The sequence below is a fragment of the Salmo salar genome, chromosome 22 (genome assembly GCF_965601325.2).
Source record: "Salmo salar chromosome 22, fSalSal1, whole genome shotgun sequence".
Classification (NCBI taxonomy): domain Eukaryota; kingdom Metazoa; phylum Chordata; class Actinopteri; order Salmoniformes; family Salmonidae; genus Salmo; species Salmo salar.
Window position 1 is genome coordinate 59,686,170 of NC_138312.1, and position 19,756 is coordinate 59,705,925.

Consider the following 19,756-nt stretch of genomic DNA (forward strand, 5'->3'; position numbering starts at 1 on the left):
CTTGGACTCGAGTCACAAATTTGATGACTGAAAACTCGGCTTCTTAGAAAATATAATGATTTGAGACTGATGACTTGAAATTATCTGACCAGGTTTTGTAATGTATTTTTTTTACAAAAGTCTACGTGGTTACTCCAAGCAGCCGGAGACAGTAGCTGCAGCATTGCACTTACAACAAAAAAAACCAGTTCAACTAACTGGCTAGTGAAACGCACATTCAGCCCTCTGATTGGACCAGCAGACTGTCAATCAACACATTTCGGATGAGCTAGCCTAGTGAGAATGTTTTTGGGGTCACCAGTGTGAAAATGGTAGGCTGTTAGCCTACCATTTGTATTTTCTATTTATACCTTTACATATTCGATGTGGTAGCTAACATAGACCCTACGGCGTTGCACCAAATTCTTCTTTCAAAAAAACATCTTTGTGCTTCAGAACCAAAAAGTTCCGCACCTTGAATGTTGATCAATGACAATTCATCAACATTGGCACACATATCGACATTAGTGACCAGAAAGCGCTTGTTTTAATTACCTCTGGTTTTGTCTGGCATAAACAAGTAGCCTACCTACGTTCATGTTATCCATATATACAGTGTATTAATCCACTACAGAGGCATTTTTTCCCCCAGAACAATACTATTAGGCTTCCTGGTTTATTTCATTTATCGTTTATATGTAACAGTTATAGCTTCCGTCCCTCTCCTCGCCCCTACCTGGGCTCGAACCAGGGATCCTCTGCACACATCGACAACTGCCTCCTACGAAGAATCGTTACCCATCGCTCCACAAAAGCCACAGCCCTTGCAGAGCAAGGGGAACAACTACTTCAAGGTCTCAGAGCGAGTGACGTCACTGATTTGAAACGCTATTAGCGCGCACCTCGCTAACTAGCTAGCCATTTCACACCGGTTACATATACATTTGAGATGGGCCTAGTTTGGATGGATTATAATTCGTGATCAGAAAGTATTCATACCCCTTGATTTATTCCAAATGTTGTGTTACAGCCTGAATAAAAAAATGCATGAAGTATATCTTTTCTCACCTATCTACACACAATTACCCCATAATGACAAAGTGGATTTTTTTTGTTGTTGTTGTGTGACCGACCAGTATCTTTGAGGTGCCAGGAGCTGATCTACGCTGCCAGTCTCTTTGCCTGCTCACCAGCGGTTTTCAGTGGGGAGAACAGAATTTTAGTTAGGTTTAGTCTGACCTGTTCAAACTTCAACAGAGGACTTGTTTGTTTGTTTGTTTGTCAGATAGCATCGATCCTAACTGCCATTGGTCATAGAACAGCGACTGTTCACAGATGGATCTATGGAGATTTGCAACATGACGGCCTGAGGGGCTTGATGTCTCGAAATGAAAAGAAACCTGTCACTCTGCATTAAACTTTTAGTAGATATCTTTTACTTGCATTGTCTTTTTTAATTATTTAATTGTATCAGTCAATATGGGGAGGGGAAAACCCTGTGCATTCTGGACCAGGATCAGGTATCAGTCAATATGGGGAGGGGAAAACCCTGTGTATTCTGGACCAGGATCAGGTATCAGTCAATATGAGGAGGGGAAAACCCTGTGTATTCTGGACCAGGATCAGGTATCAGTCAATATGGGGAGGGGAAAACCCTGTGTATTCTGGACCAGGATCAGGTATCAGTCAATATGAGGAGGGGAAAACCCTGTGCATTCTGGACCAGGATCAGGTATCAGTCAATATGAGGAGGGGAAAACCCTGTGTATTCTGGACCAGGATCAGGTATCAGTCAATATGAGGAGGGGAAAACCCTGTGTATTCTGGACCAGGATCAGGTATCAGTCAATATGGGGAGGGGAAAACCCTGTGTATTCTGGACCAGGATCAGGTGTCAGTCAATATGGGGAGGGAAAAACCCTGTGCATTCTGGACCAGGATCAGGTGTCAGTCAATATGGGGAGGGAAAAACCCTTTGTATTCTGGACCAGGATCAGGTATCAGTCAATATGGGGAGGGAAAAACCCTGTGTATTCTGGACCAGGGAACTACTGTTGTATACGAGACACCACACAGGAAGGTATAGCCACACAGGAAGGTATAGCCACACAGGAAGGTTTAGCTACACAGGAAGGTATAGCCACACAGGAAGGTTTAGCCACACAGGAAGGTATAGCCACACAGGAAGGTTTAGCCACACAGGAAGGTATAGCCACACAGGAAGGTTTAGCCACACAGGAAGGTATAGCCACACAGGAAGGTATAGCCACACAGGAAGGTTTAGCCACACAGGAAGGTTTAGCCACACAGGAAGGTATAGCCACACAGGAAGGTATAGCCACACAGGAAGGTTTAGCTACACAGGAAGGTTTAGCCACACAGGAAGGTATAGCCACACAGGAAGGTTTAGCTACACAGGAAGGTTTAGCCACACAGGAAGGTTTAGCCACACAGGAAGGTATAGCCACACAGGAAGGTTTAGCCACACAGGAAGGTATAGCCACACAGGAAGGTATAGCCACACAGGAAGGTTTAGCCACACAGGAAGGTTTAGCTACACAGGAAGGTTTAGCTACACAGGAAGGTATAGCCACACAGGAAGGTTTAGCCACACAGGAAGGTTTAGCCACACAGGAAGGTTTAGCCACACAGGAAGGTATAGCCACACAGGAAGGTATAGCCACACAGGAAGGTATAGCCACACAGGAAGGTATAGCCACACAGGAAGGTATAGCCACACAGGAAGGTTTAGCCACACAGGAAGGTTTAGCCACACAGGAAGGTTTAGCCACACAGGAAGGTTTAGCCACACAGGAAGGTATAGCCACACAGGAAGGTTTAGCCACACAGGAAGGTATTGCCACACAGGAAGGTATTGCCACACAGGAAGGTATAGCCACACAGGAAGGATTATGTTATCATAGTAACCCCATTACCACCAGACAAAATGCGGACAGGCACAGTATCTGTATCATCTGGGAAGCCTTCCCTGTAGCTCAGTTGGTAGAGCATGGTGTTTGCAACGCCAGGGTTGTGGGTTCGATTCCCACGGGGGGCCAGCATGCTAAATGACTAAAATGTAAAATGTACATGACGGTGAAAGGTGAACATTGTTATATTAGCAGAACACTGCTTCTATGGTATTACGTAAAGGGTTGTTTACTCTACATGTTACTACATTTAAACGTTATAAAAAGAAACTTAGTTTTCTCTGGAGGCTACTGACTGATTCAAAGCTTCCTCCAGCATCTCACCATACATCTGCCTGTAGTTATTGAAGTCAACCTGCAGGAGGTTTGTTAGTTGTGATTGAGTGGGGAGGAAACCTCTGTGGGCAAGGTTCTGACAGATGGGTGTGTATTGGTGGTGGCAAGGACACACCCACATCAAACCACACCCCCAAGCCAACTCTGGTTTGGCTTCGGTCTCGGCCCCCAGCATTTCTTGAAGAGCAAGCCAAAAAACCAAGTACCAATCAGCGGATGCAATTCCCATTCATTACCATTTGCAAGCACTAGACCAGGGCCAAGTCCCAATTTATCTCTCCTTCCTCTCTAAGTTGTTAACTTTTCCTTCACTGATTTGAAAGGAAATAACTGGTATAAAAAATAAAAATATGGGGTAATGTCCCACTAACCCATGCCTCCACCAATCCAATGCTTTTTAGATTTGTGTGAAGTATTGACTGAGTGCACACTTCAGGAGAAATGAGATGTTATTGTGACGCACCTACTACTATAATAAATAGGACTGACTGTTTAGTATGTTGAGGTTACTAGAGCAATTTAATTGATAGAGTTCTATTGTCCTTCAAGTGGAAATTCTAGCAAAACTTGAGCTAGACTATTACTAAAATGTACAGTCTTTCTTTCTGTTCCCAGGTGGGCATCCTGAACCGTCTGAGCGAGGAGAACGCCGACGAGTTTAACTTTGTGCGTTCCTACGAGTGTTTCCAACACAAAGGTCACACCTGCCTGGTGTTTGAGATGCTGGAGCAGAACCTGTATGACTTCCTGAAACACAGCAAGTTCAGCCCTCTGCCACTACAACACATCAGACCCATACTGCAACAGGTGACAATACAATACAATACAACTTTATTGATACAGAGACAATGTGACAATTACCTGGTGCTTATTCTGAATGAGTCATTTGTTACATATTAACCTGTTACCTGGCTATTACCTCACCATACATTGTACTCAAATAACTCTCCAAAACAATACGATTGCATGTTACCTTACTTGATCTGTGTGTCAGCCTTAATGTGTGTTTGTGTCTTTAAATTGTCATTAAAGTCCTATTAAAATGTTCTTTGAAAAGAGTGAACCCTTTAGTGTTTATAGCTGGCTCACAGCTGTTTAACCCTTTAGTGTCCATAGCTGGCTCACAGCTGTTTAACCCTTTAGTGTTTATAGCTGGCTCACAGCTGTTTAACCCTTTAGTGTTTATAGCTGGCTCACAGCTGTTTAACCCTTTAGTGTTTATAGCTGGCTCACAGCTGTTTAACCCTTTAGTGTCCATAGCTGGCTCACAGCTGTTTAACCCTTTAGTGTTTATAGCTGGCTCACAGCTGTTTAACCCTTTAGTGTTTATAGCTGGCTCACAGCTGTTTAACCCTTTAGTGTCCATAGCTGGCTCACAGCTGTTTAACCCTTTAGTGTCCATAGCTGGTACACAGCTGTTTAACCCTTTAGTGTTTATAGCTGGCTCACAGCTGTTTAACCCTTTAGTGTTTATAGCTGGCTCACAGCTGTTTAACCCTTTAGTGTTTATAGCTGGCTCACAGCTGTTTAACCCTTTAGTGTTTATAGCTGGCTCACAGCTGTTTAACCCTTTAGTGTTTATAGCTGGCTCACAGCTGTTTAACCCTTTAGTGTTTATAGCTGGCTCACAGCTGTTTAACCCTTTAGTGTTTATAGCTGGCTCACAGCTGTTTAACCCTTTAGTGTCCATAGCTGGCTCACAGCTGTTTAACCCTTTAGTGTCCATAGCTGGTACACAGCTGTTTAACCCTTTAGTGTTTATAGCTGGCTCACAGCTGTTTAACCCTTTAGTGTTTATAGCTGGCTCACAGCTGTTTAACCCTTTAGTGTTTATAGCTGGCTCACAGCTGTTTAACCCTTTAGTGTTTATAGCTGGCTCACAGCTGTTTAACCCTTTAGTGTCCATAGCTGGCTCACAGCTGTTTAACCCTTTAGTGTTTATAGCTGGCTCACAGCTGTTTAACCCTTTAGTGTCCATAGCTGGCTCACAGCTGTTTAACCCTTTAGTGTCCATAGCTGGTACACAGCTGTTTAACCCTTTAGTGTTTATAGCTGGCTCACAGCTGTTTAACCCTTTAGTGTCCATAGCTGGTACACAGCTGTTTAACCCTTTAGTGTTTATAGCTGGCTCACAGCTGTTTAACCCTTTAGTGTTTATAGCTGGCTCACAGCTGTTTAACCCTTTAGTGTTTATAGCTGGCTCACAGCTGTTTAACCCTTTAGTGTCCATAGCTGGTACACAGCTGTTTAACCCTTTAGTGTCCATAGCTGGCTCACAGCTGTTTAACCCTTTAGTGTTTATAGCTGGCTCACAGCTGTTTAACCCTTTAGTGTTTATAGCTGGCTCACAGCTGTTTAACCCTTTAGTGTTTATAGCTGGCTCACAGCTGTTTAACCCTTTAGTGTTTATAGCTGGCTCACAGCTGTTTAACCCTTTAGTGTTTATAGCTGGCTCACAGCTGTTTAACCCTTTAGTGTCCATAGCTGGCACACAGCTGTTTAACCCTTCAGTGTTACGTCTATTTCCCCACCAGGTGGCGACGGCGCTGATGAAGTTGAAGTCTCTGGGTCTAATCCATGCTGACCTGAAGCCAGAGAACATCATGCTGGTGGATCCACTCAGACAGCCCTACAGGGTCAAGGTCATCGACTTCGGCTCAGCCTCACACGTCTCCAAGGCTGTCTGCTCAACGTACCTGCAGTCACGATACTACAGGTAGATTCACCTGTTTTTACACCTCATGTTGTGGTTTTCTTTGCAGGTGTGTGAGTGATACAGCATGTTTGCATCAGTGAGTAATAGCTGGTACAGGTGTATCTAACATGATGACTGGTACAGGTGTATATAACATGATGACTGGTACAGGTATATATAACATGATGACTGGTACAGGTCTATCTAACATGATGACTGGTACAGGTATATCTAACATGATGACTGGTACAGGTATATATAACATGATGACTGGTACAGGTATATCTAACATTATGACTGGTACAGGTGTATATTACATGATGACTGGTACAGGTGTATCTAACATGATGACTGGTACAGGTATATATTACATGATGACTGGTACAGGTATATATAACATGATGACTGGTACAGGTATATCTAACATTATGACTGGTACAGGTATATATAACATGATGACTGGTACAGGTATATATAACATGATGACTGGTACAGGTATATCTAACATTATGACTGGTACAGGTATATCTAACATTATGACTGGTACAGGTATATATAACATGATGACTGGTACAGGTGTATATAACATGATGACTGGTACAGGTATATATAACATGATGACTGGTACAGGTGTATCCAACATGATGACCGGTACAGGTATATATAACATGATGACTGGTACAGGTGTATATAACATGATGACTGGTACAGGTATATATAACATGATGACTGGTACAGGTATATATAACATGATGACTGGTACAGGTGTATATAACATGATGACTGGTACAGGTGTATATAACATGATGACTGGTACAGGTATATCTAACATGATGACTGGTACAGGTATATCTAACATGATGACTGGTACAGGTCTATATAACTGATGACTGGTACAGGTATATATAACATGATGACTGGTACAGGTATATATTACATGATGACTGGTACAGGTCTATATAACATGATGACTGGTACAGGTATATATAACATGATGACTGGTACAGGTGTATATAACATGATGACTGGTACAGGTATATATAACATGATGACTGGTACAGGTATATATAACATGATGACTGGTACAGGTCTATATAACATGATGACTGGTACAGGTATATATAACATGACTGGTACAGGTATATATAACATGATGACTGGTACAGGTCTATATAACATGATGACTGGTACAGGTATATATAACATGATGACTGGTACAGGTATATATTACATGATGACTGGTACAGGTCTATATAACATGATGACTGGTACAGGTATATATAACATGATGACTGGTACAGGTATATATAACATGATGACTGGTACAGGTGTATATAACATGATGACTGGTACAGGTATATATAACATGATGACTGGTACAGGTATATATAACATGATGACTGGTACAGGTATATATAACATGATGACTGGTACAGGTATATATTACATGATGACTGGTACAGGTATATATAACATGATGACTGGTACAGGTATATATAACATGATGACTGGTACAGGTATATATAACATGATGACTGGTACAGGTATATATAACATGATGACTGGTACAGGTGTATATAACATGATGACTGGTACAGGTATATATAACATGATGACTGGTACAGGTATATATAACATGATGACTGGTACAGGTATATCTAACATGATGACTGGTACAGGTGTATCTAACATTATGACTGGTACAAGTATATATAACATGATGACTGGTACAGGTATATATAACATGATGACTGGTACAGGTATATATAACATGATGACTGGTACAGGTATATATTACATGATGACTGGTACAGGTATATATAACAAGATGACTGGTACAGGTATATCTAACATGATGACTGGTACAGGTATATATAACATGATGACTGGTACAGGTGTATATAACATGATGACTGGTACAGGTATATATTACATGATGACTGGTACAGGTATATATAACATGATGACTGGTACAGGTGTATATTACATGATGACTGGTACAGGTGTATATAACATGATGACTGGTACAGGTATATATTACATGATGACTGGTACAGGTATATATAACATGATGACTGGTACAGGTATATATAACATGACTGGTACAGGTATATATAACATGATGACTGGTACAGGTGTATATAACATGATGACTGGTACAGGTATATATAACATGATGACTGGTACAGGTATATATAACATGATGACTGGTACAGGTATATATAACATTATGACTGGTACAGGTATATATAACATGATGACTGGTACAGGTATATATAACATGATGACTGGTACAGGTGTATCTAACATGATGACTGGTACAGGTGTATATAACATGATGACTGGTACAGGTGTATATTACATGATGACTGGTACAGGTGTATCTAACATGATGACTGGTACAGGTGTATGTAACATGATGACTGGTACAGGTATATATAACATGATGACTGGTACAGGTATATCTAACATTATGACTGGTACAGGTATATATTACATGATGACTGGTACAGGTATATATAACATGATGACTGGTACAGGTATATATTACATGATGACTGGTACAGGTCTATATAACATGATGACTGGTACAGGTATATATAACATGATGACTGGTACAGGTGTATATAACATGATGACTGGTACAGGTGTATCTAACATGATGACTGGTACCGGTGTATATAACATGATGACTGGTACAGGTATATCTAACATGATGACTGGTACAGGTCTATATAACATGATGACTGGTACAGGTGTATCTAACATGATGACTGGTACAGGTGTATCTAACATGATGACTGGTACAGGTATATATAACATGATGACTGGTACAGGTATATATAACATGATGACTGGTACAGGTATATATAACATGATGACTGGTACAGGTGTATATAACATGATGACTGGTACAGGTATATCTAACATGATGACTGGTACAGGTATATATAACATGATGACTGGTACAGGTATATATAACATGATGACTGGTACAGGTATATCTAACATGATGACTGGTACAGGTATATCTAACATGATGACTGGTACAGGTATATCTAACATGATGACTGGTACAGGTGTATATAACATGATGACTTGTACAGGTATATATTACATGATGACTGGAACAGGTATATATAACATGATGACTGGTACAGGTATATATAACATGATGACTGGTACAGGTGTATATAACATGATGACTGGTACAGGTATATATTACATGATGACTGGTACAGGTATATATAACATGATGACTGGTACAGGTATATATAACATGATGACTGGTACAGGTATATATAACATGATGACTGGTACAGGTGTATATAACATGATGACTGGTACAGGTGTATATAACATGATGACTGGTACAGGTGTATCTAACATGATGACTGGTACAGGTATATATAACATGATGACTGGTACAGGTGTATATACAGTGGGGCAAAAAAGTATTTAGTCAGCCACCAATTGTGCAAGTTCTCCCACTTGAAAAGATGAGAGAGGCCTGTAATTTTCATCATAGGTACACGTCAACTATGACAGACAAAAGTAGGAATAAAATCCAGAAAATCACATTGTAGGATTTTTTATGAATTTATTTGCAAATTATGGTGGAAAATAAGTATTTGGTCACCTACAAACAAGCAAGATATCTGGCTCTCACAGACCTGTAATTTCTTCTTTAAGAGGCTCCTCTGTCCTCCACTCATTACCTGTATTAATGGCACCTGTTTGAACTTGTTATCAGTATAAAAGACACCTGTCCACAACCTCAAACAGTCACACTCCAAACTTCACTATGGCCAAGACCAAAGAGCTGTCAAAGGACACCAGAAACAAAATTGTAGACCTGCACCAGGCTGGGAAGACTGAATCTGCAATAGGTAAGCAGCTTGGTTTGAAGAAATCAACTGTGGGAGCAATTATTAGGAAATGGAAGACATACAAGACCACTGATAATCTCCCTCGATCTGGGGCTCCACAAAAGATCTCACCCCATGGGGTCAAAATGATCACAAGAACGGTGAGCAAAAATCCCATAACCACACGGGGGGACCTAGTGAATGACCTGCAGAGACCTGGGACCAAAGTAACAAAGCCTACCATCAGTAACACACTACGCCGCCAGGGACTCAAATCCTGCAGTGCCAGACGTGTCCCCCTGCTTAAGCCAGTACATGTCCAGGCCCGTCTGAAGTTTGCTAGAGAGCATTTGGATGATCCAGAAGAGGATTGGGAGAATGTCATATGGTCAGATGAAACCAAAATATAACTTTTTGGTAAAAACTCAACTCGTCGTGTGTGGAGGACAAAGAATGCTGAGTTGCATCCAAAGAACACCATACCTACTGTGAAGCATGGGGGTGGAAACATCATTCTTTGGGGCTGTTTTTCTGCAAAGGGCCCAGGACGACTGATCCGTGTAAAGGAAAGAATGAATGGGGCCATGTATCGTGAGATTTTGAGTGAAAACCTCCTTCCAACAGCAAGGGCATTGAAGATGAAACATGGCTGGGTCTTTCAGCATGACAATGATCCCAAACACACCGCCCGGGCAACGAAGGAGGGGCTTCGTAAGAAGCATTTCAAGGTCCTGGAGTGGCCTAGCCAGTCTCCAGATCTCAACCCCATAGAAAATCTTTGGAGGGAGTTGAAAGTCCGTGTTGCCCAGCGACAGCCCCAAAACATCACTGCTCTAGAGGAGATCTGCATGGAGGAATGGGCCAAAATACCAGCAACAGTGTGTGAAAACCTTGTGAAGACTTACAGAAAACGTTTGACCTGTGTCATTGCCAACAAAGGGTATATAACAAAGTATTGAGATAAACTTTTGTTATTGACCAAATACTTATTTTCCACCATAATTTGCAAATAAATTCATAAAAAATCCTACAATGTGATTTTCTGGATTTTTTTTCTAATTTTGTCTCTCATAGTTGAAGTGTACCTATGATGAAAATTACAGGCCTCTCTCATCTTTTTAAGTGGGAGAACTTGCACAATTGGTGGCTGACTAAATACTTTTTTGCCCCACTGTAACATGATGACTGGTACAGGTGTATCTAACATGATGACTGGTACAGGTGTATATAACATGATGACTGGTACAGGTGTATATAACATGATGACTGGTACAGGTGTATATAAGATGATGACTGGTACAGGTATATATAACATGATGACTGGTACAGGTATATCTAACATGATGACTGGTACAGGTATATATAACATGATGACTGGTACAGGTGTATCTAACATGATGACTGGTACAGGTATATATAACATGATGACTAGTACAGGTATATATAACATGATGACTGGTACAGGTGTATCTAACATGATGACTGGTACAGGTATATATAACATGATGACTGGTACAGGTGTATATAACATGATGACTGGTACAGGTGTATATAACATGATGACTGGTACAGGTATATATAACATGATGACTGGTACAGGTGTATATAACATGATGACTGGTACAGGTATATATAACATGATGACTGGTACAGGTATATATAACATGACTGGTACAGGTATATATTACATGATGACTGGTACAGGTATATATTACATGATGACTGGTACAGGTATATATAACATGATGACTGGTACAGGTGTATATAACATGATGACTGGTACAGGTATATATTACATGATGACTGGTACAGGTATATATAACATGATGACTGGTACAGGTGTATATAACATGATGACTGGTACAGGTGTATATAACATGATGACTGGTACAGGTGTATATAAGATGATGACTGGTACAGGTATATATAACATGATGACTGGTACAGGTATATCTAACATGATGACTGGTACAGGTATATATAACATGATGACTGGTACAGGTGTATCTAACATGATGACTGGTACAGGTATATATAACATGATGACTAGTACAGGTATATATAACATGATGACTGGTACAGGTGTATCTAACATGATGACTGGTACAGGTATATATAACATGATGACTGGTACAGGTGTATATAACATGATGACTGGTACAGGTGTATATAACATGATGACTGGTACAGGTATATATAACATGATGACTGGTACAGGTGTATATAACATGATGACTGGTACAGGTATATATAACATGATGACTGGTACAGGTATATATAACATGACTGGTACAGGTATATATTACATGATGACTGGTACAGGTATATATTACATGATGACTGGTACAGGTATATATAACATGATGACTGGTACAGGTGTATATAACATGATGACTGGTACAGGTATATATTACATGATGACTGGTACAGGTATATATAACATGATGACTGGTACAGGTGTATATAACATGATGACTGGTACAGGTATATATAACATGATGACTGGTACAGGTGTATATAACATGATGACTGGTACAGGTGTATATAACATGATGACTGGTACAGGTGTATATAACATGATGACTGGTACAGGTATATATTACATGATGACTGGTACAGGTATATATAACATGATGACTGGTACAGGTGTATATAACATGATGACTGGTACAGGTATATATAACATGATGACTGGTACAGGTATATATAACATGATGACTGGTACAGGTCTATCTAACATGATGACTGGTACAGGTATATATAACATGATTTTATATATATATATATATATATATATATATATATATATATATATGAGTTTTTTCACAACAGTAGAACACTTCCCCAATATACTGCTTAATACTAAGTGTGTGAGCATGTTATCATGTGTTGTTGTTGATGAGTTATTATTCTCTCAGGGCTCCAGAGATCATCCTGGGTCTGCCGTTCTGTGAGGCTATAGATATGTGGTCTCTTGGCTGCGTTATAGCTGAGCTGTTCCTGGGGTGGCCCCTGTACCCCGGGGCCTCGGAGTACGACCAGGTAGGAACCACACACACACACACACACACACACACACACACACACACACACACACACACACACACACACACACACACACACACACACACACACACACACACACACACACACAGACACAAAAAAACATAATTTTATCTTAAACTGTTATGATGGACTCTAACATGGCCTCTCTTCGTCCGTTAGATCCGGTACATCTCCCAGACCCAGGGCCTGCCTGCAGAGTACCTGCTGAGTGCCGGCACCAAGACCAGCCGTTTCTTCAAGAGAGGACCTGACTCCAGCTACCCCGTCTGGAGAATCAAGGTATCGACTCTTTTCCAGTACACGACACACTGACGTCACGCACGGATGCGCACCATCACTCTCCTTCTTGGTCAAATAGCTCTTACACATCCCCGGAGGTGTGTTTCGGGTTATTGTCCTGTGTAAAAATAAATGATAGTCCCACTAAGCACAAACCAGATGGGATGGCGTATCGCTGCAGAATTCTGTGGTAGCCATGCTGGTTAAGTGTGCCTTGAATTCTAAATAAATCACAGACAGTGTCACCAGCAAAGCACCCCCACACCATCACACCTGTTCACCTACTCTGCGTCTCACAAAGACATGGCGGTTGGAACCATAAATCTCAAATTTGGACTCATCAGACCAAAGGATAAATTTACATCTGTCTAATGTCCATTGCTCACATTTCTTGGCCCAAGCTAGTCTCTTCTTCTTATTGGTGTCCTTTAGTAGTGGATTCTTTGCAGCAATTCGTCCATGAAGGCCTGATTCATACAGTCTCCTCTGAACAGTTGATGTTGATGTCTGTTACTTGAACTCTGTGAAGCATTTATTTGGGCTGCAATTTCTGAGGCTGGTAACTCTAATGAACTTATCCTCTGCAGCAGAGGTAACTCTGGGTCTTCCTTTCCTGTGGCGGTCCAGTTTCATCATAGCGCTTGATGGTTTTTGCGAAGAAACTTTCAAAGTTCTTGAAATGTTCCATATTGACTGACCTTCATGTCTTAAAGTAATGATGGGCTTCCGTTTCTCTTTGCTTATTTGAGCTGTTCTTGCCATAATATGAACTTGGTCTTTTACCAAATAGGGCTATCTTCCATATACCACCCTTATCTTGTCGCAACACAACTGATTGGCTCAAACGCATTAAGAAGGAAAGAAATTCCACAAATTAACTTTTAACAAGGCACACCTGTTAATTAAAATGCATTCCATGTGACTACTGGTTGAGAGAATTCCAAGAGTGTGCAAAGCTGTCATCAAGGCAAAGGGTGGCTACTTTGAAGAATCTCAAATATAAAATAAAATAAAAAATATACCCCTCTGGAGGATTAAGGTATTACAGTACACCTGGTCAACAGTAGTGTACTACAGAGCCCTGGTCAACAGTAGTGCACTACAGAGCCCTGGTCAACAGTAGTGTACTACAGAGCCCTGGTCAACAGTAGTGTACTACAGAGCCCTGGTCAACAGTAGTGTACTACAGAGCCCTGGTCAACAGGAGTGTACTACAGAGCCCTGGTCAACAGTAGTGCACTATATTGGGAATAGGTTTCCATTTTGGACGCTCACCTAGTTGTTCCTGCCAGAATCAGCACATGGATCTCAACACACACTGCTGTGAAAAGGGCTTTTAGTGGGGTTCATGGGCAAATAGAAATGTACGTTTTTCCTAGGCACTTCCTTATTAGTTTTATTAATATAAGTATTTTGGTGATAACAACAAGTGTAACATTTCTGATGTGTCTGTTCAATAGGCCCCTTCGGACCACGAGGCTGAGATGGGCATTAAGTCGAAGGAGGCCCGTAAATACATCTTCAACTGTCTGGACGACATGATGCAGGTTAGTCCGCTATATGACATCATCTAGTATGTCACATTTATGTTTATAAACCCCCTTTTAACATCCGCCATTTTTTATACATTTTTTTACTTAACCTTTATTTAATCAGGTTAGTCTCGTTGAGATTTTTTTTTAAACATAGAAATGGGAGTTATAGATCTGTCATTTGCATTGAAATCAAGTCTAAGAAGCGGTAGATCTGTTCTATGTGTGCTATTTCTATGCTTCTCATTCTTAAGTTTAGTTTAAAAAATGTTTACTTTTGGTTTTATACACCAGCTTCAAACGGCAATATTTTGAATTATTAATAATCAATTTTAAAAAATGTAAATTTTTTCCACCATGTCAAATGAACAAATTGTCTGTATGCATTTATAAAATTGTACAGACATTTCATGTTTCCATCAGCCCGGTCGTCACTTTTTTCATGCGTCAGGTAAATTAATCCACATGAAATGGTTGGGATGGAAACGTGAAGTCGAAACTTAACTCAATAAAGAAGCTTATCATGCAAAGTCGGTGCTAGTAAGACGAGGCACGTGTTTTTAGTGCAAGAAATGTTCCGGTTAGTACATCGGTAGGGTGTTCGTTAGTTTTTTTGCTGGGATTAATCGAGATACTCTATGATCAGAGGGCTATACTCAAAGATGTCACCCTGGATGACTGACAGATGACTGATTCTGGAAGCTATCCAAATGCCATTATTGTCTACATTCGTTTTTTCATTTGTTTATTTATAACTGAGCAATCGGGTGGCGGGTGGAGAAGGGCCTTGGTCAGGGAGTGGTCCAACGGTGGCCAGACGGAAGCCACTCCTCAGTAAAAGGGACATGACAGCCAGCTTGTAGTTTGACAAAAGGCACCTAAAGGACTCTAAGACCATAATAAACAAGATTCTCTGGTCTGATGAAACCAAGATTGAACTCTTTGACCTGAATGCCAAGTGTCACGTCTGGAGGAAACCTGGCACCATCCCTATGATGAAACATGGTGGTGTCAGCATCATGCTGTGGGGATATTTTTCAGCTGAAGGGACTGGGAGACTAGTCAGGATCGGGGGAAAGATGAACGGAGCAAAGTACAGAGAGATCATTGATGAAAACCTGCTCCAGAGCGCTCAGGACCTCAGACTGGGGTGAAGGTTCACCTTCTAACCTAAGCACACAGCCAACACAACACAGGAATGGCTTCGGGACAAGTCTCTGAATGTCCTTGAGTGGCCCAGCCAGAGCCCGGACTTGAACCCGATCGAACATCTCTGGAGAGACCTGAAAATAACTGTGCATCGACACTCCCCATCCAACCTGACAGAGCTTGAGAGAAACTGCAGAGAAGAATGGGAGAAATTCCCCAAATACAGGTGTGCCAAGCTTGTAGCGTCATACCCAAGAAGACGCGAAGCTGTAATCGCTGCCAAAGGTGCTTCAACAAAGTACTGAGTAAAGGGTCTGAATACTTATGTAAATGTGATATTTCGGTGTTTTATTTTTAATACATTTTCAAACATTTCTACAATGTTTTTTTGCCTTGTCATTATGGGGTATTATGTGTAGATTGATGAGGGGAAAAAACTATTTCATCTTTTTTTTAAATAAGCAAGTTATTTCTCAACATTTAGGCAAGTTAGCTGGCTAATTCATTGATTCTGCTTTTCCTCTACTCCCTCTCCCTAAATCCTAACTTTAACAATTAGATAATCCTAAACTGAAAAAAGATCTTTCCAGCGGCACGTTCATCCAACCTGACTTTTTCCTGTTGCATCACTTCTTCCTGGTGCAGGTCAACCTATCGTCTCACCTGGAGGGGACGGACATGCTTGCGGAGAAAGCTGATAGGCGGGAATTCATCGACCTGCTGAAGCGGATGCTTCGATTGGACGCTGACAAGAGGATCACGCCCACTAAGACGCTGGGTCATCCCTTCGTCACCATGAGTCACCTGCTGGACTTCCCTCACAGCTCCCAGTACGTACACCTGTCTGTGGCGTGAAAGAATGTTTGGGTTGTGGTGGGGGGGTCACGATTTGAATTTTCCCCCTGTGGGTGGAATTTAATTGTTTGATCGATTGATTAAATGATTTGATGGAATAATAGGTTGATTGTTTGTTTTCTCACCCCTTTGTAGTGTGAAGTCTTGCTTTCAGAACATGGAACTCTGTAAACATAGGAGCTCATCGTTCGACAACAACAAAACTCTCTTCTCCACCAACGCTCTTCCTAGTGCTGGTGCCGCCGGCAACCTCACTGTCACCTTCAGCAGCCAGCTGAGCCAGCACAACCAGGTACACACACACACACACACACACACACACACACACACACACACACACACACACACACACACACACACACACACACACACACAAACACAAACACAAACACACACACACACAGTGCAAGTCACCAGGGGCAAGATGTATCAATGATTGGCGATTTAGGATCAGCTTTGCCTTTTTGAGAACATAATGAATAGGATTATATCGACAAGTGGGATCTGATCCTAGATCAGCATATGTACTCTAAGGCTCTTTAGAATTATGGGTCCAGATCTATGAACAAAATGGCAGGACAAATCAGTTTGTTCCAACTTCCGTCTGACTGACCAGTAGTGGAACTCTAAATGAACGGAAACCAACAGGTACCATCAGCAGGGGGCGCTGTTCCTCTCATGAACTACCAGCCAGCCCTGTACCAGCAGGCCACCATTAACATCCCTGGGCTGGCCCAACAGAGTGTCCCCCTGCAGGCACGCCCCACCGGCCTGGCCTGCCAGACTGAGCCCTTCCAGCAGACTCTCATCGTCTGCCCACCAAACACCATACAGGGTAAGAGCCAAACACTGTGATGTTATGGTATTGAGACGACGGGTTGAGTTCTTAAGAGCACTAAAGGGACATCCAAGTCCTCCGACTTAATCTGTGTCCTTGATGTTTTATAGGACACATTGTTCAGGATCATTAGGAGCAACGGAAAATGTTTTCAACTGGAACATTTAAATTAGTGTTTCTTATTGGACAAGTCAAATCTTTGCAATTGTTGCATGTTGCGTTTATTTTTGTTCACAGACAGTTCAGACAGATCCAGTTGAGACAGATCCAGTTCAGACAGATCCAGCTCAGACAGATCCAGCTCAGACAGATCCAGTTCAGACAGATCCAGTTCAGACAGATCCAGCTCAGACAGATCCAGCTCAGACAGATCCAGCTCAGACAGATCCACTTCAGAGAGATCCAGCTCAGACAGATCCAGACAGATCCAGCTCAGACAGATCCAGCTCAGAGAGATCCAGCTCAGACAGATCCAGCTCAGACAGATCCAGTTCAGACAGATCCAGTTCAGACAGATCCAGCTCAGACAGATCCAGTTCAGACAGATCCAGCTCAGACAGATCCAGCTCAGACAGATCCAGTTCAGACAGATCCAGCAGCTCAGACAGATCCAGCAGCTCAGACAGATCCAGTTCAGACAGATCCAGCTCAGACAGATCCAGTTCAGACAGATCCAGACAGATCCAGCTCAGACAGATCCAGTTCAGACAGATCCAGCTCAGACAGATCCAGTTCAGACAGGTCCAGATCGGACAGGTCCAGTTCAGACAGATCCAGTTCAGACAGATCCAGCTCAGACAGGTCCAGATCAGACAGATCCAGCTCAGACAGATCCAGGTCAGACAGATCCAGACTGATCCAGTTCAGACAGATCCAGTTCAGACAGATCCAGATCAGACAGATGCAGTTCAGACAGATCCAGTTCAGACAGATCCAGTTCAGACAGATCCAGTTCAGACAGATCCGGCTCAGACAGATCCGGCTCAGACAGATCCGGTTCAGACAGATCCGGCTCAGACAGATCCGGTTCAGACAGATCCAGCTCAGACAGATCCAGCTCAGACAGATCCAGCTCAGACAGATCCAGTTCAGACAGATCCAGTTCAGAGACATTCAGTTCATGAGTTCCAGCAGCAGCAGATTTTAGAATATAAATGAATGTGTTTATGCATCAAATATTAGTGGATCGAATCGTATCGAACCGAGTCGCATCGATTCATTCTGTAATCAAACCGAATCCCACCGAATCGTTTCAAACTAAACCGTATCGTTCCTGTATCGTATCGAACCGAGTCGCATCGATTCATTCTGTAATCAAACCGAATCCCACCGAATCGTTTCAAACTAAACCGTGTCGTTCCTGTATCGTATCGAACCGAGTCGCATCGATTCATTCTGTAATCAAACCGAATCCCACTGAATCGTTTCAAACTAAACCGTATCGTTCCTGTATCGTATCGGAGCCCATCTAGATTCGTATAGTTTTGGAAAGTCGGTTAGGACATCTACTTTGCGCATGACACAAGTCATTTTTCCAACAATTGTTTAAAGACAGATTATTTCACTTATAATTCACTGTATCACAATTCCAGTGGGTCAAAAGTTTACATACACTAAGAAAATGATGTAATGGCTTTAAAATCTTCTGATAGGCTAATTGACATCATTTGAGTCAATTGGAGGTGTACCTGTGGATGTATTTCAAGGCCTACCTTCAAACTCAGTGCCTCTTTGCTTGACATCATGGGAAAATCAGAAGAAATGAGCCAAGACCTCAGAAAAACAATTGTAGACCTCCACAAGTCTGGTTCATCCTTGGGAGCAATTTCCAAACGCCTGAAGGTACCACGCTCATCTGTACAAACAATAGTACGCAAGTACAAACACCATGGGACCGCGCAGCCGTCATACCGCTCTTGAAGGAGACGCGTTCTGTCTTCTAGAGATGCATGTACTTTGGTGCGAAAAGTGCAGATCAATCCCAGAACAACAGCAAAGGACATTGTGAAGATGTTGGAGGAAACCGGTACAAAAGTATCTATATCCACAGTAAAACGAGTCCTATATCGACATAACCTGAAAGGTCGCTCAGCAAGGAAGAAGCCACTGCTCCAAAACCGCCATAAAAAAAGCCAGACAAAGTTTGCAACTGCACATGGGGACAAAGATTGAACTTTTTGGAGAAATGTCTTCTGGTCTGATGAAACAAAAATAGAACTGTTTGGCCA

General features: G+C 41.7%; 1 protein-coding gene across 3 annotated transcripts in view; it reads left to right on the forward strand.

The window, feature by feature from the left end:
- Positions 1-19,756, forward strand: part of LOC106583767 (homeodomain-interacting protein kinase 1) — a 57,435-nt gene that overhangs the window by 11,733 nt on the left and 25,946 nt on the right. For all 3 annotated transcript variants that reach the window (XM_014168326.3, XM_014168328.3, XM_014168329.3), the window contains exons 3-10: positions 3,861-4,052; positions 5,780-5,961; positions 12,728-12,851; positions 13,035-13,154; positions 14,615-14,701; positions 16,481-16,665; positions 16,826-16,982; positions 17,339-17,525. In XM_014168326.3, coding sequence (XP_014023801.1) covers positions 3,861-4,052; positions 5,780-5,961; positions 12,728-12,851; positions 13,035-13,154; positions 14,615-14,701; positions 16,481-16,665; positions 16,826-16,982; positions 17,339-17,525 — 1,234 coding nt within the window. The remainder of the gene's footprint in view (positions 1-3,860; positions 4,053-5,779; positions 5,962-12,727; positions 12,852-13,034; positions 13,155-14,614; positions 14,702-16,480; positions 16,666-16,825; positions 16,983-17,338; positions 17,526-19,756) is intronic.